This window comes from Saccopteryx bilineata, chromosome 4, assembly GCF_036850765.1.
Source record: "Saccopteryx bilineata isolate mSacBil1 chromosome 4, mSacBil1_pri_phased_curated, whole genome shotgun sequence".
Taxonomy (NCBI): domain Eukaryota; kingdom Metazoa; phylum Chordata; class Mammalia; order Chiroptera; family Emballonuridae; genus Saccopteryx; species Saccopteryx bilineata.
The window spans coordinates 272,325,045-272,345,983 of record NC_089493.1 but is presented as its reverse complement, the minus strand read 5'-3'; the positions used below and the strand labels follow the sequence as shown (position 1 = coordinate 272,345,983).

General features: G+C 44.3%; 1 protein-coding gene across 8 annotated transcripts in view; it reads left to right on the top strand.

Annotated features, from left to right (window-relative positions):
• Window positions 1-20,939, top strand: part of LOC136334449 (BTB/POZ domain-containing protein KCTD7) — a 106,872-nt gene that overhangs the window by 8,902 nt on the left and 77,031 nt on the right. For 5 of the 8 annotated variants that reach the window (XM_066274679.1, XM_066274677.1, XM_066274676.1 and 2 more), the window contains exons 3-4: window positions 2,178-2,356; window positions 2,839-3,211. In XM_066274679.1, coding sequence (XP_066130776.1) covers window positions 2,178-2,356; window positions 2,839-3,211 — 552 coding nt within the window. Of the gene's footprint in view, window positions 1-2,177; window positions 2,357-2,838; window positions 3,212-3,935; window positions 7,176-20,939 lie in introns of those variants that run through there. The other 3 variants (XM_066274685.1, XM_066274682.1, XM_066274681.1) reach the window with 3 other exon arrangements.

The window sequence follows — 20,939 nt, the reverse complement described above, 5'->3', positions numbered from 1 at the left end:
AAAAGCCCTTCCCACCATGGCTGGATAGCTCCATTGGTTAGATCATTGTCTCAAAGTGTAGAGGTTGCCAGTTCGACCCTCACTCATGGCACATACAAGAACAGACGTTTCTGTCTCTCTCTCTCTCTCTCTTTCTCTCTCTCCTTCGCTCTCTGAAATTAATTAAAAAAAAGAAAAAAAGAAATGCCCTTCCCACCCCTTCCATTGATGGGTCTGATTATTCTTAGCACTATAAAATCTGAAAAGAATTAAAGGAACTGAATTTTTATTTTAAGGAAATGTAATACGTGATTTTATTCAATCCTGGAACCAGTTTGTTCAGATGTTAGGTTTAGACTTTTGATCTTCTCCTTATAGCTACAGAATAATACTAATGGCAAGGATATGTAGAAGATGTAGAACTCTTCTACATTGCTAGTGGGAATGTAAAATGCTACAGTCACTTTGTTAAACATGCACTGTGACTGAACATTTCTACTTCTAATATTTACCCAAGAGAAATTGATGCATGTATTCACAGCAAGTCTTAAATAGGAATGTTCACCACAGCTTTAATCCTAAGAGCCCCAAACTGGAAACTACTCAAATGTTCGTCAACAGGAGAATGAGGAAATAAATTATAGTAAATTTATCCAGTAGCATACAATGATATGCTACTAGCTATAAAAAGCAACTAACTGCTATTATACACAAGATAAATCTCAAAAATATCAGGTCAAGGGAAAGAAGCCAGGCACAAAAGAGAACGTACTGTATGATTCTACTTTTATGAATTTCAAGAGAGGCAAAACTAATCTTTGTTAGAAGTAGAAATAGAGTGGTTGCCTCTGTAGGACTGACTGGGACGAGGCACAAGGGAGCTTTAAGGAAACGGAAATGTGCTGTATCTTGAGCTCAGTGGTGGTTGTATGGGTATATTCACACTTACAAATTAATTGAGGCCCTGGCCATCTGACTCAGCAATAGAGCGTTGGCCCGGCATGTGGAAGTCCCAGGTTTGATTCCTTGTCAGGGCACACAGGAGAAGTAACCATCTGCCTCTCCACCCCCTTCTCTTTTTTTTTTTCTCTCCTCCTCTCCCACAGCCATGGCTTGAATGGTTGGAACACTTTTGCCCCAGGCGCTGAGGATAGTTCCATGGACTCACCTCAGGTGCTGAAATAGCTTGGTTGCCGAGCAATGGAGCAGCGGCCCCAGATGGACAGAGCATCACTCTGTAGGGGGCTTGCCAGGTGGATCCCAATTGGGGCACATGCAGGAGTCTGTCTCTGTCTCCCGCCTCTCACACAATAAAAAAAAAATTGAGTAGTACAGTTAAGATTTGTACACTTATTGAATATTAATTTGCCTCAATTAAAATATATACAAGGGGGACAAAAGTCGGTTTACAGTTGTTCTTATGGAAAATAATACAATAATTAATAATACAAGAATAAACTGTGTTTGATGTACTCACAACTGAAAACTTGATTCTGCCCCATCCTGTGTGTTAAGGGGCTAGTAATATCTTTCCATTACCTATATATGCCTAATATCTAATATGCCTAATAATAATTGTAATTATAATAATGATACTGCTAATAAGAACTGTTAACACTTATTGAGGGCTTACTTTGTGTCAGTTATTGTCAGCACTTTTTTTTTTTAAGTGAGAAGAGGGGTAATAGACTCCCTCGTGCACCCTGACCAGGATCCACCTGGCAACCCCGTCTGGGTCCAGTGCTCGAATAAACCGAACTATCCTCAGTTCCTGAGGCCAACACCTGGACCAACCAAGCTATCCTCAGTACCCGGGGCCAGCACTTGAACCAATCAAGCCACTAGATGTGAGAGGGGAAGAAAGAGAGAAGGGAGATAAAGGGGAAGAGAAGCAGATGGTCTCTTCTTATGTGTACCCTGACTGGGGATCAAACGTGGGACTTCTGCACACCAGCGGATGCTCAGTCCATTGAGCCAACTGGCCAGGGCCTAAGCACTTTTTATATACTAACTCATTTACATAATCTTCATAGTATTATGAAGTAGTTTTCTTATTTCCCTGTTTTACTGATGAGAAAATTGAGGCACAGAGAGCTTAAGTTCACGTACTCAAGGTTACACAGCTGGCAGTCTGGTTCCAGACTCTGTGCTCTAACCCATTAGCTCCCTCTCACCAGCCCTCCTTCCTTCCTGCTCAGAGACGTGCTGAACTTCCTGCGCTCAGGGGACCTGCCGCCCCGGGAACGTGTGCGGGCTGTGTACAAGGAGGCCCAGTACTACGCCATCGGGCCCCTCTTGGAGCAGCTGGAGAACATGCAGCCGCTGAAGGGGGAGAAAGTGCGCCAGGCGTTTCTGGGACTCATGCCCTATTACAAAGGTGAGGGCTGAACTGCCAGACGGGCAGGGTGTGGGGACGAGGGCTGCAAGGCATCTGTTGGCACCAAGCTCTCCGCCGGAGCAGGTGGGTCCGAGGTTCATGTGTATTACTCAGGATGGGAGAGAATCCCACTCCCTTTCTGCTCATCCCTCTTGGTCACACTGGGAAGATACAGGTTAAGGAAGGTCTACCTTGCTTGTGATAGTTACCAAATCACATTTCAAAAGGACTGAATGGTTGGAACACTGAATGGGATGGGACAGTCCTCATCCTATCCCTTTGGTTTCCTTTTGCAGTGAAGAACCACGATCCCTTTTAAGTTTGTATCCTGCATAGGCCCACAGAGCCCCTTCCCCCGGGAATCTGTTTCTTCCCTCTTGGGTCCTGCCATCCCTGGGACTCTCTCTGCCCTCCCACTGCCTCGCCCCACTCCCCACCTGCCAACCCCCATCACAGTGATAGCTGCTGTATTCACCCCATAGACCACTTGGAGCGGATTGTGGAGATTGCCCGGCTGCGTGCAGTCCAGCGGAAGGCCCGCTTTGCCAAGCTCAAGGTCTGTGTCTTCAAGGAAGAGATGCCCATCACCCCCTACGAGTGTCCACTTCTCAACTCTCTGCGCTTTGAGCGGAGTGAGAGTGATGGGCAGCTATTTGAGCACCACTGTGAAGTGGATGTGTCTTTTGGGCCCTGGGAGGCTGTGGCTGATGTTTATGACCTGTTGCACTGTCTGGTCACAGACCTCTCAGCCCAGGGCCTCGTCGTGGACCACCAGTGCATTGGGGTGTGTGACAAACACCTCATCAACCACTACTACTGCAAGCGCCCCATCTATGAGTTCAAGATCACATGGTGGTGAGTAGTCCTGGTAGGGAATAGAGTCCCTTCAGGGAGGATGTCCTTTCCCCTAGTGGCTCTGAGAGTCAGATCTCTGGAAAGGCTACTGACTGCCCCAGACCTGCTGAGGTGAGGACCGAGTCCGGAGGCACAGCTCCCAGTGGACGGAGGTGCAGCTGTAGTCTCTCCTGCTGTTCCCTAGGGTCAGGCTCAGGGCTTGTGGCCCACGGGACTTGGTACCTGCACTCACCTGGCCTTTCCTCCAGGCACGGTAGTGTTTCCCTACGGCCAGTGAGGTCTGGCTAGCTAGGGCTTGTCCAGGAAGTCCAGAGAGGTTTTGTCACTTTCTTTACCTTGCTAAAGAGTTTCTGCCCTTTTTAGAGCCATGTTACCAAAATAACACATAGGCATAATCACTTCCTCCATCGTGTTCAGGTAGTCCCTCCTGTGTTTGTGTCCAAGTGAACATAGAACCCGGTGGGGGTTTATCCAGGTTGCCACTTCATAGTCCCTGGCTGAAGAAGGAGCATCCTTTCTCCTTCGTCCCCCAGGAATAGTCCACGCTTTGTTTTAGGTGTGAAAACTCTATATTCTTCCCAAAACCTATTCTTCACTGCTTTTTGGAGATGTAACCATACTTGCCGAAACCATGCACCAGGTTGGCCTTAGAAAAGCACAATGTTTACAGCCCTGCTTTGGGCCTTGGCTTCTCTTCTCCTCCACCGACCCTCCCTGCTTGAAGGGCTGTCTCCTCACAGGGCTGGAGTGTAAGTTTCAGAGGCACCTTTTGAAGATTCCCTAGTCAAGCAGGCAAGATGTCTCCATCTGTTATCTTTGAGATGTAACATCCTTTCTGGAGGCTCAGAACATCTCGTTGGCTGCCATTTCATCTGTCAGGATCCAGTTTGTTGTGAACCTCCTTAATAGGAACCCCCTCTTTTTTTCCACCCCACCCTCTCTTTTTAAAAAATAAAATAAAACACTTTCTTTTTATTTTCAATTTGAGTTGACATACAATATTATATTAGTTTCAGGTATACAGCACAGTGGTTAGACAATTACCTACCTTACAAAGTACTCATCTGAAACCACACAGTTATCACAAATATTACTGACTTACGTGGCCTGTGCTGTACTTTCCATCCCCATGACTATTTTTTAAAGGTTTATTTTTTTAATAGTATTTTGTATAGTTTCAGCAGCATAGTGGAACCCCCTCTCTTTTTTCAGATTTTATTTATTGATTTTAGAGAGAGGAGAGTGAGAAAACTGGGGTAGTAGCGGGAAGCATCAACTCCCAGTAGTTGCTTCTCGTATGCGCCTTGACCGGGCAAGCCCAGGGTTTCGAACCAGCGACCTCAGCGTTCCAGGTCAGTCCACTGTGCCACTACAGGTCAGGCAGAGCCTCTTCTTTTTAAAACCTTGCTTTATTCCGCTAACATTCTCCTAGGAGAGCATCTGTTCTGGAAAAGTAAAGAAAGGGCTGGGTAAGAGGCACAACTATCCCAAAAGCTGTAGGAGGACATGTTCGTTCCCCAGTCTCAGAGAGAGAAAGAGATCCACCAGGTTCTGCTCCCACTTGTTTCCTTCTCACGCTGTGTGCAGCCCCTGGCCCAGAGGTGGCCGTGCATCTCCTAAGGAAGCCTGTGCGGCGGCAGCGATGTGGAATGTAACATCTGGGCTGCAATGAGGGCTTCTCTCCTGTACACACAATTGTACTAGCCTATATCCAGGTGTTCTTATAGGGAGATTTCTTTTTTTTTAATATGTGAAAAGCTGGTGTGCACAGCCTCACTGGTCTCAGTCTTACAAGACCATATTGGTGAGGTAGAGCCAGAGAGCCGAGAATGTCCACATCCTTCTGAGGAAGAGCAGGCCAAGCCCGGGGACCTTGGCTGAATTCCTTCTTGGGGCAGTGGCCTCCTGGGAACACAGATTCTTGTATTGTGTTCTTTTATGAGAGGAGCAGAGATTCAGATGGAGATCTAAGAGGAAAGTACAGTCAGTCATGCTGGTTCCGAGATATGTGTTCTCTCTACTGTTCTCACCCATAATGTATTGTCACTTTTCTGGAGCTGATGTCCCTGCTTGGAGCTTAGTCCAACCACATGGCTCTTGCCTTGTTCTAACAGTAAAGTCTTTCATGTAAGTTGTTCTGATTGGTGTTACTACCTAATACAAGTTCATTTCTTGACAGATTATGAGGCAAGGTATTTAGGAAGAAGTCAGTGTGGGTAGTGAGCAGATGATTAAACCCACTGCTTTCAGTAGTCCGGCCTTGACCCCCTCTTTTCCACGCCCAGCACATCACATCACATTGCTAGGTCATTTAGAGTCTGTACATGTGAGACTGGGAGCGGCTGGTACACTCAAATGCAGGTTTGCTCAACAGGCCCTGGAAGACTTACTTGGGACTACAGGGACGCTGTGTCTGTGCCTCTCGCTAGAGACATCCATTTCTCTGTCCCTCTGTGATGTCCTCAAGGTGGTGTGCTCTGTACCACGGTGGGGACACAGGGTTCCAGGCCAGTAGACCAGGAAGCACAGGGACACTGGCATCCAGCTTAGAGCTTTCTCAGTGGGTAAAAGAACTCAGCGGCCCAGTTTGGCCATTCTCTGATAAGAAGCCAAGGCCAGTCTGAAAAGTGCTTTTGGATGTGATGGTCTGGGGTAAAGGCCTCCAAATAAAATTTGTCTGATAAAGTGACTTCTCCCAGTTGAATTCCTTTTTAACTCTAAATGGCCAGGCCCAGAGCATAAGGATTGGGTCAGGAAGGAAAGTTCCAAGGGAAGAATGCTTCTCCCTGATTGAAAGCAAGTATATTTTTATAGAATTCTTGTGCATAAGGTCAGTAAATGCCTGTCATCCTGACAAGGGACTAGACTCATCCTGCCATGAGACAGGCCAGTGGTTATTGACGGGTCCAAGTGTCTGCCTTTGGGGCTTCCCTTTTGACTTGGGGCACCTTTCCTCCCAGGTGCTGTGCTCACTGGTTGGGAAGGTGGAACTTTTAGGAGATAGGACTGTATGGTGCCTTGCTAACTATAACGAAGTTCAATGAAAACGAAACACTTGATGGCAACAAAAAGGACAAACAAAAGCACAATGAAACACACTACATCATCCCAGTGGAGGAATTCTTTGGGTAACACTCTAAATATGTAGAAACAATAGAGGAATCCACACCATTCTTATTCTACCTCTGGTTAGTGCACCAGGCTGTATAGAGTTTATAGTTCAGAAAGCAGGCAGGTGTGCTCTGATAGTGTCTACTGTATTTCTCATTGGAGTTTAGGATATTCTGGGACCTATCTGAGCCTTGTGCCTCAGTCTAACCAGGTATTAGAATCTTCCTGGTCAGGGTTGCTCATTGGAGGACTACGAATTTGACATATGCAAACCACAAAGTGGGTGGAGCCTCAGTGTGTGATTTTGGTCTAAGCTGGCCCCTGAAGAGGTTTAGATTCACAACAACAGAACAAAAACTACTCACACTGGGCATTTTGATCCCAATTAGAATTTCAGATATCACCCTTCTGCATACCTCTGTCTGTATTTAATTCTGATACAAGTGATTAAGCTCTTTATTAAGGATACCATTTTGCTGGGGCTCTTTTATGAAGGTGGTGTGTGCCTCGTGGTCCTTAAAAGAAGGCTTTATTCATCAGAAGCCGGAGTATTGGGAACTGGGGTGGGAGAAGCACTTTTTGGAATTCTGGAAGAAACATATATGTGTACCTATGTTAATTGGAGGGAAAGTGGGTTGGCAGGGGGTTGGAGGAGGTGGGAACAATGACGGTGTAGTAGCAGGCAGTTGCCACAAGTGTGGGAGGTCACCTGGGTTCATTGTCTTCCTTCTGTATGGTGTTGGGTTTGTGTACACAGTAAAACTCTTCCTGTGTTCTTTTATGACTTGTCTGTGAGCACTTTGGTGCATGGAGCCTCAGTACCCTCACATGGCATTAAAGTCAACAATTAGAACCTGGGTGCTGTGCCTTTCTTTTTTAAAGACTTACTCTCATCCATCCTCGGCCTCCCACTTTGCCAGCAAATATGTCTTGATTTCTCCTTAAAGTGTGGTATGATTAGGGATGCCATACTTAATAAAATAGGCTCTTCCCTGAGATTAGCAGATGAACTTCTGCCCTGACTTGAAGTTAAAGAGGGATGGGCTCATGAAGGTCTTTCTGTAATTACTCTAGCCTTGCCTCTGTTCCAGGTGGCTGTGTGCCCACCTCACCTAGGCAAACAGCTCTGCCCTCTTCTGTTGAGAGGTCTCCAGGGGGAGAGGATAGCACCATTGCAGAGTCACTTGTATGGCTCATAGCTGTGTCAGATCACCTTTTTCCAAGGGGGAAATAAGTGACTCAGAGTATATGTGAGCCTCAGTGGTTAAGACCCTTCCTTGAGGGAAGTGAGTGTAAGTTGCCCTTCCTCTGAAAGCAGAGTTTTGAGACTTCCTATCTATTGAGTGTTCTCATCAACATGCACCTTGGAGTCACTTCATGGATTAACCCGGAAAGGTGAGTTCTGAAGTGCTGGGTAGCTATGCCACCTCCAACTGCTTAAACTAAAATCTCTGATTATTCTAACTTTTAAACAAAAATACTGCATCATCTGTGCCAAATGTATTCCCTGACCTAATTACTATGGAACACTCACAAAGTAATAATACACTAATAATTTCTTATGGCCCTGACAGGTTGCTCAGTGGATAGAGTATCACCTGGCATATAAACATCCTGGGTTTGATTCCCAGTCAGGCACACAGGAGAAATGACCATCTGCTTCTCTCCCCTGCCTACTCCCCCTTCTCTCTCTCTTTCTCTTCCTCAGTCAGTGGCTTGAATGGTTTGAGCTTCGGCACAGGCGCTGAAGATAGCTTGGTTGATTCGGGGTCAGCCTTAGGCACTAAAAATAGCTCAGATTCGAGCATCATCCCCAGATGGGGGGTTGCCAGATGAATCCCGGTTGGGGCGCATGTGGGAGTCTGTCTCATTATCTCCCCACCTCTCAGTTAAAATATTATTAATAATAATATCTTACAACTTAGAAACTGAAGCTCATAGAAGTATAATTTCCCCAGGGGTACATAGCTAGTAAGTGCCAGAGTCAGGATTCAAGCCCCGAGCCCTTTTCTGAAATCTTCATGGGTGTTTAACAGCAGAGCTCTCCCTTCCTCTTGGCAGCTCAGGGTCCCACTTCTGAGGCTCAGGGCTTCACCCTGCCTAACCTGTAAAGATTTAATAAGCTAGTTAATACTTTAGACCAGTGGTTTTCAACCTTTTTACACTTGAGGACTGATAAAAATAAAATTATTTCAGGGACTGCTAAGGCAGAAATCACCCTGAGTTGAGCATAAGCGAATTTGACAAGTCATTGGGTTTATAATCTTCATAAAATATCAGGGTGGTTAACTCTTTCATGGACAGGCAAAGTTCCTGGTGGACCAGCTCCGGTCTGTGGACTGGTGATTGAAAACCGCTGCTCTAGACCCAAAGATTATAGACTCCATAATCTTCATACAACATCAGGGTGGTTAACTCTTTCATGGACCAACACGAAATTTCTGGTGAAGCAGACTGGAGGTTGAAAAGCATTGCTTTAGACAGAATATTAGAAAGACTGCCTTAGATGTGTGGGTCTTAAGTAGACCTGAACATTCAGGAGGTAGATGGGGTCCCTAATATCCACTAGATAGTAAAGGGCCCCACTCATGGGACAATGAGTGGAGGATGACTTAGCAAGTGATTAATGACTCCTGGCTGGACACAGTGTGGTGGTGGGATAATCCAGGACAGCCTGAATTAATCAGACTCATGCAGCCTACAGGTCTAACCACACAGATTTGCTGTGCAGCTTGACTGTGTGGGGAGGTACACCCAGGGTCATGGCTCCTGGTGTCAAAAGAATAATTGACCATGAGACTAGCTCAGGAGACGTGTGCCTGGCTTGGGGCTCCTGGCCCTTGGACTCCAGGTTTCTGTTCTGCCTCTTTGTCCTTTGTCATCATTTTGAACATGATGACCTTTTAGCTGGCTTTACTTGCTTTTCATTTTGATTTGTATAACTTACAGCCTGTTTCTTTAGCTTTTATTTACTTACCTTTAACCTTCTGTCCTTTACTCCTTACTGTTTTGATTCTCCTGTCAGGTACCTTAACTTTCTCTATTTTTTTTTTTACAGAGACAGAGAGAGAGTCAGAGAGAGGGATAGGGACAGACAGACAGGAACGGAGAGAGATGAGAAGCATCAATCATCAGTTTTTTGCCTAACCAGGCGGTGGCGCAGTGGATAGAGCATCAGACTGGGATGCAGAGGACCCAGGTTCGAGACCCCGAGGTCGCCAGCTTGAGCATGGGCTCATTTGGTTTGAGCAAAAAGGTCACCAGCTTAAACCCAAGGTCGCTGGCTTGAGTAAGGGGTTACTCGGTCTGCTGAAGGCCTGCAGTCAAGGCACATATGAGAAAGCAATCAATGAACAACTAAGGTGTCGCAACAAAAAACTGATGATTTTTTTTTTTTTTTTTTTACAGAGCCAGAGAGAGGGATAGACAGGGACAGACAGACAGGAACGGAAAGAGATGAGAAGCATCAATCATTAGTTTTTCGTTGCGCGTTGCGACACCTTAGTTGCTCATTGATTGCTTTCTCATATGTGCCTTGACTGCAGGCCTTCAGCAGACCGAGTAACCCCTTGCTCAAGCCAGCGACCTTGGGTTTAAGCTGGTGAGCTTTTTGCTCAAACCAAATTAGCCCATGCTCAAGCTGGCGACCTCGGGGTCTTGAACCTGGGTCCTAGGCATCACAGTCCAACGCTCTATCCACTGCGCCACCGCCCGGTCAGGCAACTTTCTCTATTTTTAAAATATGATTTTAAACTTTATTTCTTTTTTTTTAAGTCAGAGCTTATGCTTCTGCTTTATTTTTTTTAATTTTTCAATTACAGTTGCCATTCAGTATTATATTAGTTTCAGATATACAACAGTGGCTAGACATCTATATAACTTATAAAGTGATCCCCCAATAAGTCTCTTACCCACCTGACACCATATATAGTTATTATATTATTGACTATATTTCCTAAGCTGTACTTTACATCCCTGTGACTGTTTGGTAACTACCAGTCTGTACTTCTTAATCCCTTCCGCTTTTTTACCCATCTCCCCAGTGCCTCCCCTAGTCCCCTCCCATCTGGTTACCGCCAATTTGTTCTCTGTATCTATGAATTTGTTTCTGATTTGTTTGTTCATTTATTTTCTTTCTTTAAGTAAAGTACATGTATGAGTAGGATGCTAATGAAGGTAGTTCTTGTTCCGAGCAAGAGTAATTATGTGCTTTTTTCTGCCCCTAGTCATTTCTACAATGACCTTATTAGCTCTAAACATTAGGTACTTTATATTTTCCTTTAGAAAAGATCTTCTAAAACCTAAATACAAGGAAAAACTGATAGTGTTATTATCAAAGTTATAGATCTGGGTTATCTACTAAAGCAGGGGTCTCAAACTCAACTCAGCATGTGGGCCGCAGAGCAAGATCACAGCCGTTCGGCGGGCCGCACTAGGTCTACAAAAGGCAACTGTTATGCAACACTTTTCTCACTCAGTTGAAAACAAAAAAAAATCAGTACAACAAGCACAATCGTACATGCAGTTTACTCAGTGTCACAAAACGACCAGAAACTGTAGTTCGCATCACAACTGCTGTTAACTAAGCTATTATCTAGCTAGGATGCTAGAGAAATGAAAAATACAAGTAGGCCCCTAGGCTTGCTTACTTTTATCCAAAATATTTTGAACTTCGTGGATTAGTCTGCAGGCCGCACAAAATTGTTCGGCGGGCCGCAGCCCACGGGCCGCAAGTTTGAGACCCCTGTACTAAAGGTAGCCAAACTCTAACCTCTGCCTCCAACAGGTCCCCTCACCCCCTATACAAAATAACAGTAAATACAACCTTAGGAACAGGGCAACTCCATTTTTGGACTGCTAAGGACTTCTTCCCTAACATACTTGGCATGATCAGAAATCCTGGGATTTCACCTCCTCCAACCACTAACACCAAGTGGGAAGAGGACTGTTGTGCACCAGGAAAAAAAGTCCAAAACAGCTGGGAGGAAGACGTTGGATTGAAACATCTTGAACCTTCAGAAACACTTCATAAAAGGGGTAATGAGATTGTGATGCACATTTTCCAGCCTGCTGTCATCTCAGTAGCAACCCGATTCATCCTCCTACAAACTCTTGACTTTTAAAAATTTTTTTACTTATTGGCCCTGGCCGGTTGGCTCAGCGGTAGAGCGTCGGACTGGCGTGCGGGGGGACCCGGGTTCGATTCCCGGCCAGGGCACATAGGAGAAGTGCCCATTTGCTTCTCCACCCCCTCCCTCCTTCCTCTCTGTCTCTCTCTTCCCCTCCCGCAGCAGAGGCTCCATTGGAGCAAAGATGGCCCGGGCGCTGGGGATGGCTCCTTGGCCTCTGCCCCAGGCGCTAGAGTGGCTCTGGTCGCAGCAGAGCAACGCCCCGGAGGGGCAGAGCATCGCCCCTGGTGGGCGTGCCGGGTGGATCCCGGTCGGGCGCATGCGGGAGTCTGTCTGACTGTCTCTCCCCGTTTCCAGCTTCAGAAAAATACAAAAAAAAAAAATAAATAAAAATAAAAAATTTTTTTACTTATTAATTTTTAGAGAGAGAGAAAGAGAAATATTTATTAGTTCTACCCATTCATGCCATCATTGGTTGATTCTTGTGCCATAACCTAGGATCAAAGCCGCAACCGTGGCATGTTGTGACAGTGTTGTAACCAGCTGAGCTACCGTGCTAGGACCAACAAACCATAACTTTTGGAGGATTCTCCTAATGTATTGCAGATCCTGATGTTTTCCTGTATCATGGGATCTCAAGAGATGGCCTGGCTCCAGTAGATTTTTGGAATAGGTGTATCTATACTTCTCTCTGTCATTGCTAAAATCAAGAAATAGAACCCCAGTGTACAACAAAAATTGGAGCTTGACCTCCATTAGAAGAAATTTATAAGTTTGGTTGAATCTTATACATTTGTTTGTGGGTTTTTTTGTTTTGTTTTTGACAGAGACAGAGAGAGGAATAGATAGGGACAGACAGGAAGGGAAAGAGATGAGAAACATCAGTTCTCCGTTGTGGCACCTTAGCTGTTCATACCTTTGTTATTTTTATAAAGGAAATGGGATGGTGCCATGAGTTGGCTTAAGTGTGTATCAATCTCTATAGATGCCTTTATTAGTGTGTTTTTCTACGTTACAGCCTGACTACCAGCTATACTGTGGCTTAGTTTATCTGCCTAGGGGCCCACCTGTGTGTGCACATTCGGGCGCTTATTTCTCTCTTCTCGCCTTGTCAGTGCCACCTTTTCCCTCTGCTCCCGACTGTCCTGTCTTTGGCATTTTATTGCTGGTTGGCCATTTCTGGCCATGCCTCATTGGCATCTGGTAGCCAGCTGTGGCAGTGACGCTGCCCAGGGCTACTCTCTTCTCAGGCAGATAAGTGCCTTTTGCACTGAGGCCCGGGACTTTCCAGTGCAGCTTTCCCACCTGGCCAGCTAGGATTTGGAGAGCATTTTTAGCCCCCTCTCTAAGCTCTGTATCCATGTCCACAGCAGCAGCAGAAGATGCCCACAGGACCCCACTGAGCAGACAAGTTAGCTTCACCCTCCTCCACCCCAGAAGGGAAGAACCAAAATACTTTACCAAGAGTTCACCAAGAGCTGCCTAACAAAAATATGAAATTCCCTGATGAGCTGAGCACACCACTATTAGCTAAAATGAGGGTGACATTATTTACTTGGCATTCCCATAAATCAAGGCAGAATATATCTGCCTCCAGGCATATTCAAGGAATGTTCCACCCAGTTGCTTAATATTATTCCTCAAAGTGCAGCTCTGTTTGGAAGCTCTTTTTGGTCTGGAGAGTCAGAACTCAGTCCCTCTGTAGTCACTTGTAGGACTATTTCCCCACTGCCATTAGCTGGGCCTTTAGCCCCAAGGATTCCACTGGGGTGGAATTTACAACCTAATTTTGAGCCTGTTAGTTCCCTTCACTGTGGGATGTGAATTCTGATCCCTTTATGGCAGCAGCACCCACCAGATAACCTGAATTTGTGGATTAAGAGCAGAGGTAGAATTCTCAGATAAGTACAGCCAAGGTATCTGCATGAAACAAAAGTGTTTCTTAGGGGGAAGGCTTTCCAAGATAAGCAACTGTACCTCAGGATTCGGGGGCTTATAGGCAGGACTGGTCATTGACTCATGGCCCTCAGCTTCCTCACTTGACAATTCTATCTTTTTAGGAGGTGGGTTCCCCTGATCCTTGCTAAGGATCCAGCATTCCAATAGCCAAAAACCCTGTACATCTTTTCTCTGATCCTGGTCTTATACCACCAGGGCACCCTTCAACACCTTGGTGGAGGTCTGAATGAAGCAGAGCATAGGCAGTGTCTGTCCCGTTCCTACATCTTCATGATCCTGGCATTGGCCAGGGTAAACAATTCTTGTAGGTGTGAGAGTTGCGTTATCAACAGACTGAAGGTCGGGAGGCCCCATTTGGAAGAACCCCTTCAGGGATATCTGTTTACACAGCTTGGAGCAGTTAGGGTGAACTGGGAGCTTGGTCCACATAGGACTGGCTATGTTTTTTAAACATTTTGGCTTCAAAGGATGCTCCATACATATGGAAAACCCCAAGAAGCCAGCAAAGGAGTTTCAGCTCTGGTTGTAGCTGACTGAGAGAAGCCACTGCAAACCGGAGGTAGGTATCCATGTGCCGCAGAGGTCAGCCAAAACTCAGAGCCTCCCAAAGTGGATACGAAAAGGAGTTGTATCCACTCATTATGTCTGATTGGTGTGTTGGAAGAGGAAACTGATCCCCCTATTGCTATCCCACATGCCTCCTCATTCATTCCAAATGGAAAATGACATAGAGACTTCTTGAGACTTTACATCCAACATATTAATCTATACTGTCTCTTTGGGTGATTGTGCCTGAATTGCATTTGGAGTCGTTTATATTAGTCAGGAGAAAATAACACGTTAATTTTGAAAAATTTATATCTTTAATATAAGTAATTATAATAGCCTTGTCATAATGAGAAATTGGCTAATAAAAAGTAACAACTAAAAAGAATACAGGAGTAGTACATATAAGTGAAAGGCAGAAACTGTGGGCCAAGCTGAAAACACAAGGCTAGTGTGTTCCAAAAAGGAAAGTTTATTAAAAAATGCCTGGGTGCAAGTGAGTTGAGACCAGCAAAGGGTGTCAGCCTGAGCATTAGATATAGGGGTTGCTGGAGGCATTTGCTGGCATGTGGTTGCCTGCACCTGGACGTGCTCAGATTACCATATCGGAGTTTGTGGGCTTGGTCACTGAGTTGATGATGAGTGGGGGCGAGGGGAGTCAGCTGCAGAAACATCTCCTTTGTAAGTTTTTTTTTTTTCTGATGTAGCACAGGCCTAATTGGCACAGTCCTATCTGATGCCCTTGGCAAAATTTGAAGACAGCTAAGAGATCAGGAATCTCCCAGGAACAGCTGGGTCCTGGCATTCTGGGCCTATGGCTAGGCTTTTACAAACAACCATTGTGATTTAAACTCCTCTAATTGTCAGGTCCCTCCACAGTGTAAGCTTTTCCTGACATTTTTTGCAAAGGTAAACTTTTTGCTACATTTCAACTTGGAGGCCAACAAGCCATTAAGAGAGACAATAGCAAGCAAATTAACTACAACCTCCCAGTGGGGGATGAGAATGTTCTGTTTTTAGCACTAGTGGGAAGTTGGGTGAGCGGAATTTGAGTTTTAAAGGGGCTCTGGATTTAAAGGAGCCCTGAACCTGAACCTGACCATAAAAAGCAGCCACTTCCCTGAGGGCTGAGAGAGAGGATCCAAACAAGAACTCCCCAGAGCTGATACTCAGATTTTTTTGGAGAGGGCATGACCATGACTTCCTGAGTGGCAGAGAAGTCACTGGGGTGCTGTGTTGTTGGAACTTGCTAGAAGTCTACCCTGTAGGGTGCTGGGAAAATCTGTTCATGGGAGATGTCTTGCCAGAGGCACTGTTCTACAAAACAACCCCAGGAGAGTGCTGGGGAAAGCTGTTGGCCTCTTTGTGCTGCTGACTAGCATGCACTGCAGGAGTTGGGTGCTGGAGCGGCTCTGTGCTGTGAGCACGCACACCAGACCAAAAGGAAAGTTGTACGTGGTGTGAGCACGCACACCAGAACCAAAAGGAAAATTGTACGTGCTGTGAGCACGCACACCAGACCAAAAGGAAAGTTGTACGTGGTGTGAATTCGCACACCAGACCAAAAGGAAAATTGTACGTGGTGTGAGCACGCACACCAGAACCAAAAGGAAAGTTGTACGTGGTGTGAGCACGCACACCAGAACCAAAAGGAAAGTTGTACGTGGTGTGAATTCGCACACCAGAACCAAAAGGAAAATTGTACGTGGTGTGAGCATGCACACCAGAACCAAAAGGGAAATTGTACTTGGTGTGAGCATGCACACCAGACCAAAAGGAAAATTGTACTTGGTGTGAATTCGCACACCAGACCAAAAGGAAAATTGTACTTGGTGTGAGCACGCACACCAGAACCAAGAAGGGAAATTATACATGCTCTGAGCAAACACACTAGCTAAAAAGGAAAATATTATATATCTTCCCTCTTACAATGTTTCACCAATGTCCTTTGCTAACAAAGCTTAATATTACGCTAATTGGCAAAGGAAAAGTTTTCAAAGGGCCCAACCCAATTTTTGCAGAGCCAATGATGACCAGGAGCAAAGAGGCAACCGACAACTGGCACAGCGTCTATCTGCTGATGACTCCCAAATCATACTCCTGCCCCGGCTTCTTTCCTCAGCCTTGAATTATACACCCATAACCTGCTCATGCTGCTACTTAAATACCTATTATCAGATATGTATATCAACTTAATACTTCCAAGTGGAATTCCTTATTTCTCCTCCCCACCCCAAATATCTTCCTAATTTAATCTGCTCTGTCTCAGAAGATGACACGGAAAATCTGAGCATCATCTTGGACGCCCCTCCTTACCTCACCTTTTACTTGCCGTTCATCACCAAGTACTTGAATTCATCTTCAAGATATATCTTGAAAACATTCACAAATTTACTTGTCCAAATCACCATCTTCCTTCGCCCTGCAGTGTTCAAAAACCTCTGGGCTTAATTTATTCTGATTAACCCCTCTAGCCTGTTCTCCAGAATAGTCTTTTGAAAGTGTGGATTGGTCCTGAATTATGCCTACTTAAAACTCTTTGCTTTTAGACTAAACTTGAAAAGACTTACCATGGCCTGGCCACGTAGCTTAGCTAGTTAAAGTGTCGTCCCAATATACCGAGGATGTGGGTTTGATCCCCAGTCAGGGCACATACAGGAATCAACCAATGAATGCATAAATAAGTGGAACAACAAATCAGTGTTTGTTTTTTCTTTCTCTTTCTCTCCCTCTTTCCCTTCCTCTTTCTAAAATCAATTTTTATAAAATGCTAATTGTGAAAAGACCATGGTCGGTATGGTTCCTGTGTACCTCTTCACCTCAGCACACCACCCTACTCCTTGTTTTCCCATCCTCCACCCTGGCCTTCTTTCTGTTCCTGCCTCAGGTTTTTGTGATTGACATTCCCTCTGCCTGGAATGACTTTCCTCCAGCCCTTCTCATTCACGGCTAGCTCATTTTCTTATTTTTTGTTCCAGCTTAAATGTCACATACTCAGTGGCACCTTCTCCATGTCATCTGAAGTACACTCCTATTACTGTCTAACATCACCCTATTTCCTTTGAGTTTTATCTCCCAATAGTTTTGCTTATATCTGTTTCTTTTTAAATAAACTCCCAGAGGGCAGAGATTTTGTCTGTATTGTTTACAACTATATCTTTGGAAAAGAGGTGCTCATTCAAGGTCTGTTAAATGATCTGTCCAGTATATGGACAGGAGACCTCATAGGGCATCTTAGTATTACTATGCCCTGTGATTAAAGTCAGTGGAAAACTACAACAACCCAATTCAGGCAGGATCACCCCCCACCAGGTAAAGAGATTAAATATGGAGACTTAGTATAATTTAAGGAGCTGCATATGGATATGAAATTGATAAAGAGTGTAATTGTGATGTTTAATTTTGTGCCAACTTGGTTGGGCCATAGTTCTTAGATACTTGGTCAAACACTATTCTGGATGTTTCTGTAACAGTGTTTTTAGATGAGATTTACATTCAAATCAGTGGCCTTTGTGTCAAGCCGGTTACCCTTTATATGGGTGGACCTTATTCAATCAATTGAAGGCCTACATAGAACAAACTTCCGACTTCTCCGAAGCAGGAGGAATTCTGAAAGCAGACTGCCTCCGGACTTCATCTGTAACACAGGCTCTTTCTGGTTCACCAGCAGACTAGACTGCCTTTGAACTGCAACTCTTCTCTGAGCCTGCTGGCCTCCCTCATCAGACTTTGCACTTATCAGGCTTCCCAAATCACATAATCCAATTCTTTATTAAAAATTATCTTCCTATATATACTATTCCTACTTATCTTAGAATCTTTCTTTCTCTCTACATATATAATATAAATATATAATATATAGAGAGAGATTTATTTGCATCCTAGGAAAATATGTATCTATAATGAAGTCCAAAGGTAGCATACTACATATTTTGTCCCCTTAAAATTCTTATTTAACAGTATCTGTTGGAGATGTGTCCATTTTAGTACATATAGAGCTGCCCTTCCCCCCTTTTAAATTTGATACTATTCCATTAAAAGTATGTTCCATGAGCCTGACCAGGGGGTTACTCAGTCTGCTGCAGCCCCACGGTCAGAGAAGGCATGCATGAGAAGGCAATCAATGAATAATTAAGGTGTCGCAACGAAAAACTAATGATAGTTGCTTCTCATTTCTCTCCATTCCTATCTGTCCCTATCTCTCTCTCTATATATAAAATAAATAAAATAAAATAAAATAAAAGTATGTTCCATGAAAGAATGTTTCAAAAGAATTTCTGCTATTTTATGAGATATACTGTAAATGCCTCTATCAACAGATTAATAAGCCTTTCCCACATTTAGGTAAACACAGTTCTCAACTTTCTTGTTCTTTTTTAAAATAAAGACTACTTGGAAACTTAAAAAAAAAAAAAAGGTAAGAGGGAGACCTTGCGTTTACCTGATTAATTTTGTCAGTGTTTATAGATTTGGGTCATGGTTGCCCACAATATGGTTTCAGCAAGAGAGAATGGACTCCTTTGCTTATTTGAATAATCTGTTTTCCCTGTTTTTGATCCTTTGGAAAATGGCCTATATTATGTGGTTCCTAAACTGTTTCTTGGGAATTTTGTTACGTGATAAGCCCTTCTGCCATAACTTTTTTTTTTTTTTTTCTAAAGTTGGAAACGGGGAGAGACAGTCAGACAGACTCCCGCATGCGCCCGACCGGGATCCACCCGGCCCGCCCACCAGGGGTGATGCTCTGCCCCTCCGGGGCGTCGCTCTGCCGCGACTAGAGCCACTCTAGCGCCTGGGGCAGAGGCCAAGGAGCCATCCCCAGTGCCCGGGCCATCTTTGCTCCAATGGAGCCTCTGCTGCGGGAGGGGAAGAGAGAGGCAGAGAGGAAGGGGGGGGGGTGGAGAAGCAAATGGGCGCTTCTCCTATGTGCCCCAGAATCGAACCCGGGTCCCCCGCACGCCAGGCCGACGCTCTACCGCTGAGCCGACGGGCCAGGGCTATAACCCTTGATTATCTCCTTGAGGCTCTCCCCTGGGTTGAACTTATGGGCATACCTGATGTGTTGTTGTGGTCAGGGGAATGGCAGAACTCACATGCCTACTCTTGGAGCCACGGGATAGGGTCATCAATGGTAAACTAACATGGACTAATGATGTAGAAAGGTGAAATTCTCCAAAGAGAAGCTAGGTAAGCAAAAAAACACATATACTCAACTAGTATTACAAAACTGTATGCTCTTTCCCTGTTCCATAGGGACCTCTGTTTATGCTGGCAAACATTAGTCATAGCTACATTATATGAGTTCAGCATAGATCCCTAGCTGTTGATGGTTTCTCAAAGTCTTGCATAATGCAAAAATAAGAAAAAAACCAATTCCCTCTGAGGGATAAAGGAGCAAAAGGGGAGAGGATCAATTTTAATGGCTTTTCTTTTTAAAGTGTATATTAAATGATTTGGTGTAGCTTTTTTTAGAATTAATTACTTTTTAGAGAGGAAGGGGGAGAGAGAAAGAGAAACATCAGTTTGTTGTTCCAGTTATTTATACATTTATTGATTGATCCTTGTATGTTCCTTGAGCAGAAACTGAACCTGCAACCATAGTGTACTGGGACAATGCTCTAACCAACTGAAATACCTGGCCACGGCTGGTGTAGTTTTTGATGAATTGAAAACTATACATAGCAAGTAGAAAACTACATATAGCAAGTAGGACATATAGTGCCCTATCATATAGCAAGTAGAAAAGGTAATCCTCCTTTATAATAATAATATAAATTTACTATCACAAACCAGCTAAGTTTCATTAAGAAAGATTTGTTTCTTTTATATCATTGCTGCTAGAAATAATGGTTTAATAATATAGAGTTAAATTTCCTGTCTTAGATACATTATTACAATTTGAAACTATAGGAATGTGTTATAACCCACTGGATAAAATGAGAATCCATGAATTCAATTTGACACAAATAATACATGAACGGTAGAAAAAAATTTTTAATTACAGTAATATGTCAACTAATAAATATAGAAAAAATGATGGGGTTAGAAAATATCCATTGTCTAGCAACCATTATAACTAATTTAGGCAAAAATCATCAGTGGATTTTAAAACTAAGAGATGAAATTTTGAAGAAAAACAAGATATTTATATAGTCTCAAAGTATTCCTGTAAAATTTACTAATTAATTACAGAGGTAAAAATAGTAACTTTACAGTGGAGACACCTGAGACTCAAATTTAATCATGTAACCAAAGTCAACATTAGTCACAATGGGAAAAACCATCATGTGCACCACCTATCTTGCCCTGAGAGGGACACATTATTTATGTGATTTTTAGAGGTCAAAAATGGGTAAATGCCTGACCAGGCGGTGGCGCAGTGGATGGAGCGTCAGACTGGGATGCGGAGGACCCAGGTTCGAGACCCTGAGGTGGCCAGCTTGAGCGCGGGCTCATCTGGTTTGAGCAAAAGCTCACCAGCTTGGGCCCAAGGTCGCTGGCTCGAGCAAGGGGTTATTCGGTCTGCTGAAGGCCTGTAGTCAGGGCACATGTGAGAGAGCAATCAATGAACAACTAAGGTGTTACAATGCACAACAAAAAACTAATGATTGATGCTTCTCATCTCTCTGTTCCTGACTGTCTGTCCCTCTCTCTGACTCTCTCTCTCTCTCTGTAAAAAAAAAAAAAAAAGGATAACCTGTATTTAATCATAAGAAAACATCAGACAAAACAAAAATGAAGGACATTTTTATGACTATCTTATACATTTCAAAATGTCAAGATCAAGAAAGACAAATTAGTCCTGGCCAATTGGTTCAGTGGATAGAGCATCAGCCCAGCATGTGGACTCCCCAGGTTCAATTCCCAGTCAGGGCATACAAAGAAGTGACCACCTGTCTCTCCCCTTCCCTCTCCATTTTCTCTCCCTCTTCCCCTCCTGCAGCCAGTAGCTCAGTTGGTTTAAGTGTTGGCCCAGGGTGCTG